This window comes from Mercurialis annua, linkage group LG2, assembly GCF_937616625.2.
Source record: "Mercurialis annua linkage group LG2, ddMerAnnu1.2, whole genome shotgun sequence".
NCBI lineage: Eukaryota > Viridiplantae > Streptophyta > Magnoliopsida > Malpighiales > Euphorbiaceae > Mercurialis > Mercurialis annua.
The window spans coordinates 44,379,702-44,392,068 of NC_065571.1; the positions used below are offsets into that span (position 1 = coordinate 44,379,702).

At 34.0% G+C, this 12,367-nt stretch overlaps 1 protein-coding gene across 1 annotated transcript; it reads left to right on the forward strand.

The window, feature by feature from the left end:
• Positions 1-687: 687 nt before the first annotated feature.
• LOC126669156 (biotin carboxylase 1, chloroplastic) lies at positions 688-10,240 on the forward strand. The gene is made up of 16 exons (XM_050362534.2): positions 688-916; positions 1,177-1,544; positions 1,651-1,792; positions 2,965-3,063; positions 3,243-3,299; positions 3,951-4,022; positions 4,639-4,728; positions 5,201-5,260; positions 6,268-6,453; positions 6,548-6,640; positions 6,728-6,809; positions 7,208-7,314; positions 8,231-8,306; positions 8,928-8,974; positions 9,084-9,146; positions 9,952-10,240. Exons 1-16 carry the CDS (start codon positions 866-868, stop codon positions 9,985-9,987), a joined length of 1,629 nt encoding a protein of 542 aa, XP_050218491.1. The 5' UTR covers positions 688-865; the 3' UTR covers positions 9,988-10,240.
• The last annotated feature ends 2,127 nt before the right edge of the window (positions 10,241-12,367 follow it).

Consider the following 12,367-nt stretch of genomic DNA (forward strand, 5'->3'; position numbering starts at 1 on the left):
TCTGTTTAGGCAATACCTTAAACTCCTTATATAGTAGTAGTTTAGAGAATACCTAGATGAATCTAAATAGGAAAATGATTCCTATTTAATATCTTTGTATTTAATAGGTAAGTGATTCCTTATTCAAAGGATGAAGTCTTGCTCAGGAATATCTTCTTGAATAAGTTTATCTTCTTAGATAGGAGTTTGTCTTTGAATAGGAAATTGATTCCGTATATCCGGTCTTCTAGATATTATTTCTTTCCCATGTAAATAGGTCTCCGGCAACGTGCTTTGACATATATTCTGTATGTGACCGAATCCTCTAGGAATCGATCTTTCTGGAGATTCGGGCGAATCCATCTTTTAGTTTTCAAACTTGACGAGTCTCGTGGACTCGAACACTGATACCCTTCGACTTTTTCCTTGGATGAGTCTTGAGATTTACCCAGAAGGGCAGATCATGTACGACTCGGTTCTATTATACTTACGATGGAATTCGGTTTCCTTCAATAATTTACACTATTAAATACTTCATGTAGTGTTCTTCACCCAGAAGGGCAGATCATGTACGACTCGGTTCCATTATACTTGTGATAGAATTCGATTTCTTTCAATAATTTACACTATTAAATACTTCATGTAGTGTTCTTTAAAAAAATATCATCTTGATCCATAGATAAAAACTAAAAAAAGCAGGTAAAAGGTTAGGCTAGGCCAACTAATTAATCAGGCGGACCATTCAATACACACACACACACTCTCCCCCTCCTCGTTTCTATCGACACAATCAAACATTAGCACAAGAGAAAACCAAACCCCCCCATTTCATTTCCTCTGCTACTTCTCAACAAACACACACTCTCTCTCGCATTCCCATCTTACAATGGAGGCCACATTGCCCGTTTGCACCAAATCCATCGCTGCTCAAACTCCCGTAAGTTCAAACTTTTCGAATCTAATGTTGTTTTATTCTAATGATTTATAATAACCAGCTTCTTCAAGAGTAGAAAACAGCATCCATGGCAGTAGAATAGCCATTGCCTTTGAGTTGAGCTTGTAAAACAACTTATAACTTAGCATCTTTATATAAACAAACTAAAAATACAGTAACCAACTCAATTTGCTTCAATTGATCATCTAAATTTGTTTAATTATTGCCCATGTACTCATTTAATTGACTAATTACTTTTTTAGGGTTTATTTACGGGAAGAAGTAGAGGAAGGAGTTGGAGCTCGCAATGCAGTGTTGTTAAAGTTAACAAAAGTAATCATAATTGTTGCTTGAAACAAACACTTGGTCAGCCTCTTAAAATTACCCATAGTAAACAAGTTAATAACAGAGATGCCATTGGTTGTGGTAATGGCAATGGTGCTCTTGGGGTTACCTGCGGCGAGAAAATATTGATAGCGAATAGAGGAGAAATAGCGGTGCGTGTGATTAGAACAGCTCATGAATTGGGTATACCGTGTGTTGCAGTTTATTCAACCATCGATAAAGACGCTCTTCATGTTAAATTAGCTGATGAATCTGTTTGCATCGGTGAAGCTCCCAGCAGCCAGTCGTCAGTATTATTGTTCTTAATTATTTTTCTCATCGTTTGTTGTTGTTGTTGTTGTGCTCGAATTTTTATATGGTTTGTTTGTTTGTTTGTTTGTTTGTTTGATCAGGTACTTATTGATTCCCAATGTTTTGTCTGCCGCCATCAGCAGCGGATGTACTATGTTGCACCCTGGATATGGGTTTCTTGCTGAGAATGCCGTTTTTGTTGAGATGTGTCGTGAACATGGAATTAACTTTATTGGACCAAATGTGAGTGCATATATCACCAATAATTTCATTACCCATTTTATGTTATAAGATTTGAGTTGAGTGACACATTTACAATACAAAACGAAATGAGTTCATTAGGTTCTGTCTAAAACAGTAACCATTTTTTAAGAGGACTTTGTAAGTTGGTGTCAGTGAGTTAAAAATGATCAACCAATTGTGAGTGGCCATTCCTTCCACAGTCATCGGGTATTAATATCGACTGTAAGGGGTCTTAGGCCTGTAGGTATTAGCTACAGATATCATTTTCCTTCAACCCGTATACAGATAGGCTTGAAATGATGCAAAATTCTCTTGAGTTTTTTAACTAGTAAAAATGCCTTTGGTGCATTTTGGGTGGCTGATTATGTATGGCTAGACACTGATTAATATTTGTTTACTGTTTTGATGGAGCTTCTCTACTTGGTATATTGTTTGTACATAAAATGTTCTCAACACTTCTATATGTACGTTGTGACTTTTCTGATTTGACATGCGGCTTAAATATCTTGTGGGTGAAGTTTTATATCAGCATGCACTGTTTTTCTTCAAAATTTATATCAGCTTGCATTTAGAGGATATATTACTTTGAGAAGGAAACCTGATAGAAATTTTTTAACGAAATAGAAGAAAAACATGAAGAGACAAGAAAGACTGCAGAACTGTGTTTTGTGGACTATGAATAAATAACCAACTTGGCTAAGATTTTCTATTGTGAAATATTGATATGATAAACATGTTTTCTGGTTATTTTTTATTTCAGTCATTTTTCACATGTGTTGCACATGATTATTAGTGGCACTTATCTTTTGAACATCTTTGTTCTAATAAAATACCATGAAATATTTCTGTAAGCTTTTTAAACTAGTACGTTTTATCTTTTATGTATTTAGTGTGTATCTATTTTTGAAAATCATATAAAAATAAATAATGTAACTATGATAACCATTCCACATAGATTTAGGAATCCTAATTTGCATACTTTTATGGGTTTGAATACTTTCAAAAATATGAATGCTGTATCACATTTTTGTTTTGTTCAAATCCTTCTTGGAACTAATTTCCTTACAATTAAACTTCTTTTGTTCAGTATAAAATACGACAAATGTAATTTCATCTCAAAGTTCATAAAGAATGTCAAACACACAATAAAATGTGATTTTCCTTTATGGCAGCCCGACAGTATCCGAGTAATGGGTGACAAGTCAACTGCAAGAGAAACTATGAAGAATGCGGGTGTTCCAACTGTACCCGGAAGTGAAGGATTGTTACAGGTATCATCTTATTTGGCTGCTATTGGGTCTTTAAGATTGCAAAAACCTTAATGTTACACATTTAGCTATTAGTTTCTTTTTTTGTTCCTTCTTTTTTTTGGGTAAATTTATTTTATTCTTTGTGTTGATTACAATAACAAGTTCTGTTTTGTTATTATTTAACTATATTGTTATTTCAGAGCACAGAAGAAGGAATGAAGCTTGCCCATGAGATTGGTTTTCCTGTGATGATCAAGGTAAACAATATCCCCAATTGGTAATCGGATCTATTGTGGGCTAAGAAACCAAACATTTCTCTAACAGTTTCGGGCACAAAATCTAATTTCTTAGTATTTTGTTCTCTATAAAGTAGCTGGCTATGTGACTACAGATGAAAACAATCTCCATATACTGGAGAACTATTAATGAAATTTTAAGTCCCTAAATAAGTGGATTTAATAATATGTAATAGGAGCTCGAACGGAGAACATATTTTAACTACAAGTAATGCTCTTCAGTTGTTGGTGTTGGAGCAGTGGTTTAGTTAGGTTTTGAAATTAATATTCATTTATAACAGCTCCAGAGATGCATAATTAAATTACATTGCATTTCACCCTTTAGGCTAAAACAGTGGTAGGTAGGATTTATGCAGTAAGGATGTTGTACCATTCTCATGCTTCCACCAATTTGTATAACATCTATTGTCCAACTTTGGTGCTTTTAGTGAACTGTAAAAGAAGATAATTACATGTTTTTTCATTGTTTTTCTTGAACATGTATGCTTATAGCCAATATTGTTGCTAACTGGTTATTTTAATATTAACATAATGAAGTATAAACACAAAAAAGTTACAAAAACAGCATGTCTTGAAGCTTTCTTGATCTTGTAACTGCTCTGCACTTTGTAGGCAACAGCAGGTGGTGGAGGCCGTGGAATGCGTCTTGCTAATGAACCTGATGAGTTTGTGAAGCTGCTACAGGTACTACTACCTCTTTTTAACTTTTTTTTGTTTTTGACCCCCCATTTTGAATTTATGGTTGTTAAGACAGCACTTAAAGAAAACAAGATATGCGAAAACGTCAGCAGTCTTGTATCAAACTGAGTAGAGTTCATAAGCCTCTTTTCTTTCAAAAAAAAAATCCCAAAGCTAATTTGCGCATAGAAGGGGTTTCAAATATTGTCTTTCTACTGCTGCATCACTTTAAGTTGGTGTTTTTCTGATTTTTCTTGTACTCTTTTTTTTGGTCTGTTAGGAGGCCCCTTGGGGTATAAAGCAGAGTTGGGATAGTCCCCTTCTCTTCCACTACTGACAAAGTAACTAGGACAAAAGTTCTCCATATCCATAGAAGAGTTGCTTGTAGAATTATCTTTGTTAGAGAACAAGAAAAGAGTGAACTTTTTCAATGGATTTAATGTAACCATTAGACATAACATAGCTGCTTTTATTTTGTTGACTAGAACAATTTGTTAATCGCATGTTCACCTGGATATCAGTTATATCTTATTAATTATTTCTGCAAAATTAAGTTCTGAATCATTTCTACCTATGCGGTTGTGAAGATAATTTGGTTCCTTTTTCTTTTTTGGCTTTATAGCAAGCTAAGAGTGAGGCTGCTGCAGCATTTGGAAATGATGGGGTTTATTTGGAGAAATACATTCAGAATCCAAGGCACATTGAATTCCAGGTATATGTTACTTCTAGAAGTTACTATGAACCCAAGGTTTTCAGAAAGTGTTTTTGAAGTCCATTGGCTTCATTCTCAAAATGAATGTGATCCAAAGCATAATTTTGTAAGCACGAGGGATAATTTTCTTAGCTTCTTTATCATAAAATGGTTATTGTGTTCTAGAATTATCAATTATGGTCCATGAGATTTAACTGCCGATTGATCATTATTCACTGCTGTGACTTGATGGCTCAAAATGTATGACATTCATGCCACATATTTAAGATTGAATTAAGCTAATGTATAATCAGAAGACACTTGAAAATGTAAAAAAACTTTATATATTGTGTCCTACATATGAGCGTGGATGCAAAACAATTCACAGGTATCTAGATTATAGCTGAACTAGATGCCACAGTTTGTTTAATACCTGATTACAAATCAATGAATGAGTATCAACTCTTAATCCACTTATCTTGTGATCTTGCAGGTTCTTGCAGATAAATTTGGTAATGTTGTTCATTTTGGTGAACGTGACTGCAGCATCCAAGTATGATAAACCATCTAATTTTACCTGCATCTCCAGTGGATTGAAATTTGTTAATTTAATGCGCTTGAGGTTTTTGAATTCAATTGAGGGAGAACGTGTGCTAAGTAGGTTACATTAGTACCTTACACAACTTAGGAAACTATTCGTCTTGCTACTTAGTTGTGCATGTTGCTTGAGGCTAACTTGTCCATTCTAATGCATCCTCTGGAATTTTCTGGTTTGTGTTAAAATCGCAAAATGTAGAGTTCTGGTACAAGGGTCTAAGCCATATGCTTATGACGAGTCTTCTTTATTGGTATCTTAACTGAAAGTGGGATGAGATAGCTGCAGAGTAGCTTTAATCTTAAGTTAATTTAATAGGGGCTACTATATGAATTCTTCTCTTCCGATTTAAACAATTTGGGCTATATTTCCAAAAAATATATATAGGGCCTTTAAATCCCCTTGAATCACTTCTATACACATTAACTTAGGGCTATATCTCCATTTCTTTCCTATGCTTACACTAAAAGATCAAACCTTTACGTATTGTTTCTTCTAACCAAAGCTCTTAAAGTCGCCAATTTTAGCTTATTTTCCACACTTGGCTTTCAATTGTAGCCATTTGTTCAATTTAATATACTATTCATCCAAAAAGGCCAAAGCCGCCAAACCTTTTTGAATTACTTTAATTCGACAAAACCAAACATTATTTCAATTGAAAGGTACTTATTAAAGTTAGGATACAATTGGTGATATTAAAAGGTTTGGTTAGAATTAAAAAAAGACAAAAAGATTTGTTTGTTTTTTTGATGAAGAGGCCTTTAAATTGAATAGTTGGCTATAGTTGAACTGTACTTATCGAAAATAAGCTAAAATTGACGATTTTATAAGCTTTGTTTAGAAATGAAACCCGTAAATGTTTTTTTTTTGGGTGAATAAGCCTTTTTTCAATTCTTTTTTGTTTTTTCTTTGTTTTTCCCTTTGCTGTTATAAACTCTTCCAAATTTGGTTTTGTTTGTGCACAGAGACGTAATCAGAAGCTGCTCGAAGAGGCACCCTCGCCGGCGTTGACCCCTGAATTGCGGAAAGCTATGGGTGATGCTGCAGTTGCAGCAGCAGCATCAATAGGATATATTGGTGTTGGAACAGTTGAGTTTCTTTTAGATGAAAGGGGTTCCTTCTACTTCATGGAAATGAACACTCGAATCCAGGTTAGACTGTTTGGCATCTATAGTGTTAATGGACACCTGTTCTAGAGTTTGTTCAACAGTTATGCTAAAGGTTTCTCTTTTCATAAAAAATAAGGTTGAACATCCGGTAACTGAAATGATCTCCTCTGTTGACTTGATTGAAGAACAAATCCGTGTAGCCATGGGAGAAAAGCTTAGATACAAACAGGTACCAGGAAAAGGATGCCTAAAAGAATTTAACCCTAACATGTAAGGCGTGATTTTGAATTTTCACGGGGTTTCTAATGATTTGCAGGAAGATATTGTGCTTAGAGGACATTCAATTGAATGCCGTATCAATGCGGAAGATGCTTTTAAGGGGTTCCGACCTGGGCCAGGTATACTATCATTGTCTGGAATTATGCTCAATGTGCCTAGAAATTATTGCCATCTTTTTAGTATCATTTTTGGAATTATGCTCAGTGTGGAGCACACTTTAATAAGCTCTAAGATGGTTGCATAATATTTATAGTACTGAAATGAGTTTGGACTTGAAAGTTGAGCATGAACATTATGTTCTCAAGGGTTATAATCTAATGAATTGTTGCATAATATAATGGGAACACCTGAAGAAGTTAATGTTGATATGTTCATATTGACGAAACTTCAGATCACCCTCACTTCTATAGGAATTCTTTAAAAGTAAAAATAAAAGAGTCCAAGGCCTAATTTGAAACTTTATGGATTATATTTTTGGTTTCTCTAGTACTCACTATTTTAACATTCTGATTAACAGGGAGAATAACAGCATACTTACCATCTGGAGGGCCATTTGTTAGAATGGATAGCCATGTTTACCCTGATTATGTGGTTCCTCCAAGTTATGATTCCCTTTTGGCCAAGGTTTGTCTAAGCACATTTTCTTTTATGTTTTAGTCTGACAAGATGCATGCACTAACATTCATCTAATCACCAGTTAATCTGCTGGTCTTTTATTGTTAAGGACGCATTCTATTATGATGTTTTTTCTGCCTTCTGATTATTGATTGTTTGCGCTCTATTTGTAATTTGTATGTGTGCTCATTATACATACATGCCTGATCCACTTTGTCTTTTTGTTTGCCCCTCTGTTGTTTTTGTCTTTCCACTCAACCAACTTACATCATCTTATGCTTTTGGTTCTGGGTTCTAAATGTTTCTGTCTACCAAATATTCTTATTTTCTGTTTGATTTGTGAGATTTTGTATGGCTTTTCATAGTTCATAGGTCTCTACATGACAGCTTGAGCTTTTGCATCGTTGTTACTGAAGTTTCTTCCTTAGGGTGTGGACTTGCATATGCACAGGCTGGGGATTACCACTGTGCACAAAGGACCTACAAACTTAATAGGCTGAACCTATTACAATGTTTTAATTCGTAAAACATAATTTATTTGATTTTAGAATTTCTTTAAGTTTTTAGGCAGTCAAAATACCAGATAAGTAATTCAAGAATGTAGCTGAAGAGATGACTAATTTAGTCAAGGAGGTGATGACAATGCAGATTATGTCTTATATTCTAGTATCAGAAAGAGTTTTGGCTCTTATGGTTAACTATAATTTCATTTTCGAAGTGTATGTAAACTAATCACATTGTCAAGTATAAAGAGGTTCAGAATCCTATTCCTTTTCATCTTAGCGTTGTTGACAAATGTATATTTTGTTCTTCTGTTGAACCCATTCATTAAAGCAACCATGCATACATGCCGACTGTTTCTGTGAATTTGAACAATTTTGGTTAAATTTGATTATACTTACTGCATATGATTGGTAACTTGCAGCTTATCGTGTGGGCTCCAACTAGAGAAAAGGCAATTGAACGCATGAAAAGAGCACTGAATGACACCATTATTACAGGCAAGTGCCCAAATTTTGATTATCTCCTCCTTTGGTCTGTCTTTGTACTTTTTGGATACATAGGAGAGATCAAACCCAATTAGAGCACAGAAACTAGAGATGAGCTCAGGCCATGAAGCTAGGGCTGCAAATGACCCGAGCAGAGGCAAGCTTAGGAGTGTTCAGAGATTAATGCCCCTTTGTCTTTGTTACTACAGTGTCAGTAGACCCTCTAAAAATATACTAAAATTTTATTGGTTGAATAATAGAATTCTTAATTATTAAATGTGGAAGAAAGTTCGTTGTTCAAAAGTTATTAGTTTCTTAAATTTTAAATATATGAGGGACCAGGGTTGATTGTTCTATGTTGGGTTGCTAGCTTTGCATTCATTCCTGTGGTCAAGAGCAGAGCAGGATTAAGATGTTGAAGCTTTGCACTGGCAGGACTGTGTTATAGATTTCACATAATAGAGGAAAATTAAAATCTTCAAATTATTATTGTGGCTCACATCTGTTTCTTCTCACGGGCTTAGTAGATCATCAATATTCGTAACTTTATTTTTTGTTACATCGGTTGCTCTAATTTATTATGTGCTTGATACTTATTGTATTTTTCTGATCTTTTTCTTTTTCTTACTCCAGGAGTTCCTACAACAATTGAGTACCATAAACTTATTCTTGACATTGAGGTGAGAAAGCTTTATAAGATATATATCTATACTATTTAATTGTGTATTGTAGTCTGACTTCGGAAGTCGAATTCTAAAATCTAATTGTATTATTATGCCTTTCGCGCAGGACTTCAAAAATGGCAAGGTTGATACTGCTTTCATTCCAAAGCATGAGGAGGAGTTGCAGGCGGTAAGAGGCTGATTACAGTTCTCTTTTATTATTCTAGTGCTGCTTTGGACAAATATTATGCAATATTCCATTTTAGCGTTGTGTTCATCTTCTTTGTTGGCATTGCTTTTTGTCGCATTTTTGGTCCTTGGATAGAATTAGAATGTTTTCCAGAATAATTTTTAATTAATTCCTGAAGAAAACAGAAATGATGAAACAATACATAAGTTGGTATCTAGTTGTTAGTAGGGGTGTGCAAAAACCGCACCGGACTGTAAAACCAAACCGAACCATTGCAATTATGGTTCAGTTATCTGGTGAATACTGTTAAGTTCGGTTTATAATTAAGCAAAAGTTCGGTGTTCAGTTTGGTTTGGACATTTTGAAAACCTAAAAAACCGAAAAACTGAATAAAAAAATAAAAAAACGTTTCTTTTTATACATAAGTTAATAAATTTCATACAACATATAAATATGCTAATAAATATATATATATAAATTTATTAGACACTAATTACTTAATGTTCAAATTAATTTTAAAGATAAAAAGATGAAGAAAAAAAATTAATAGTTTCGTTTTTTTACCAAACCGAACCGAACTTTTCGGTTTAGTTTGGTGTAATCCAAATTTAATATTCAGTTCGGTGCGGTTTGAAATTTTACAAACTTCTGTTGGTTGGTTTCGGTGGTTTCTGAACGAACCGACCAGTGTACAACCCTAGGGCTAGTTGTGAGGAATGTATGTATGTAAGGCTCTGTTAAAGTCTCTTATTCTATAAATTGGTTTTAGTAAAACTTTGCTACCTTTCTTATGTTGTGCCTGCAGCCACAGAAGATTGTACCAGCCAAACAATTAGTCTAATCGCTCTCGAAATTGCAAGAGATTAAATGTGTGCCAAGTTTTCGATGAAAATGCGTGACGAGGCTTCATTTACACCACTCTTTGAATGCATTGCGTTTTTAATTTTTATTTTGGGATTATGCATGAGTTGTACTATGGACTGCTCTAGGCATGTAAGAACAATTGATAAATTTTGACTTTCTTAATTCAATTAGTTCATATTAATTCTAATTAATGTTATATTATTCAAAAACTAAATCAATGATTATTGCTACTGTTATGTGTGACCTACAGGTTTGCACACAAACTACGCCTACAGGTTTGCACACAAACTACGAGCTTATGACATTCAGATTCGTTGAATTTTGGAACCATATTAAGTGTTATACTAGAAATATACCAAATACACTAAAAATAATTATCAGAAAAATTAGAGGCTCACCACTTAAATACCAACTTATTAAAAAAAATTAGATGTAATTAACACCACAATGGGTTACAACTATCATCATTATTAAATAAATAATAAAGATAACACTAAAGATTTCAAGAGATTTGGCCAAATAAGCGTATGTCTTCGGATGCTATAGAAACAGTAGACATATTTAAAGCTTTCCCGACGTTGAGACCTTACTTGATCCTCAAGCCAAACATTAAAGGCATACTTATAAATGAAAAAAAGATCAACAAGGCCTCTGAATTTTTAACATTGGGTTATTTAATCCAGTTTTACTTTTTTAAACAATTAACTCCTAAACTCTTACACTAAAGGTAAGATTACCCCATACTTTAGGTTTTTACCGCAAAAAATAGGTTTAGGATATTTCATCGTAACAATTAGAGAGCTCTCTAATTTCTTTATCGCATCCCTCACCTCTTAGCATATGCAGTTTGTACTACACACGTTTTAGAATTCTGGGGTAATCTGACCTAAAATGAAAAAGTTTAGGGACTAGTTGCTTAAAAAAGTAAAAACTGGATTAAGTGACCTTGTGTAACAAGTTCAGGGGGCGCGCTGACCCTTTCTTTGTTTATAAACCTGTTTGTGGGATGAATTTTTAAAAAAAGATGAAGTTTCCTGTTATTGACTACGGATTTTTTTCTCTTCACTCCTATACATAGTGGCAAAGCTAGAACCACTATAAAAGGGTCAATTGACCACATGTAATATTTATTTCTCAATAATTTACATATAAATTAATACATAATTATACATTTAATTATTATTTTTACTGGTATATTGCCCACCTTGTTCTTATAATTTATATTTTTTTTGATAAATTGTAATTTATATATAACGTTAATATAAATTTATAACATATAATATTTTGACCCCTTTTAAAATAATGTATGGCTTCGTCCCTACCTGTACAATGTGAAATTTATATACTATTTGTATAAAATTCAACAAATACAAATTTCTTTTCTAAACAATGTGGGATATGTCTAAAATAAGACCTATTCCATAATTCTTCATCTTGGCAATTTTTTTCTCCACCATCTCATACTATCTTTAAAAGTGCCTTTAACTTCAGTTTAAAGCGTCAATACTCAAATTATGATAATACTACTCAAATCCAAATAATGTTTGAACTTGACTGTTGTTAGTTATTTTGCAATCATATTTGCTGGATTTTTCGTTGTCAAAAGTAAGACTCCACCATCTTCTATAACATCTCGTACAAAATGCTATCGAACATACTTAGTCCTTACATAGTAAACTTGGTTCTTTGTCAAATAAATCACTTTGACACAATATCTTACATGCTTCTGTTCAATTCATAATTCATCAAGCAACCCTTGAAGCCAAATTGCTTTTTTAATTGCCTTTGTAATTGCCATGTACTTTGCCTTTATGGTAGACAAAGTAATTGATGACTGTAAGGTAAGCTTCCGACTAACTGGTGTGTTTGCTAATGTAAGCACATAGTTTGTAATCGATTGTCATTTATCTAAGTCACTAGCATAGATTGAATCACATTACCCAATTACACATTGACCATACCTACTCAAATATTAGACCAATATCCATAATGTTTAAAATATATTATAGAATCTGTTTTATAGCTTGTCAATACTCCTTTCCAAGTGCATGCATGTACCAGCTCACAACCCTAACTGCTTGTGAAATTTATAGCCTTGTACTGGACTTGTTCATGGGTCTGGGTATCCAATCCGACCTCCCAGGCCCGTCCCCCTAGGGAGGGGTTTGGATACTAATTTTTTCTCCCAAAGTCGGCCCGCGTCCGAGCCGAGCCCAACAAAGCTCGCTATTTTATGGCGGACTCAGGGTTTTAATTTTCTTTTATAATTTCTCATGTAAGTCCGAAAATACCGGGCCCGAGCCCACATATTAGAGTGTAAAGGTCGGATTTGATTAGTAAATACAAAGCCCGGACTA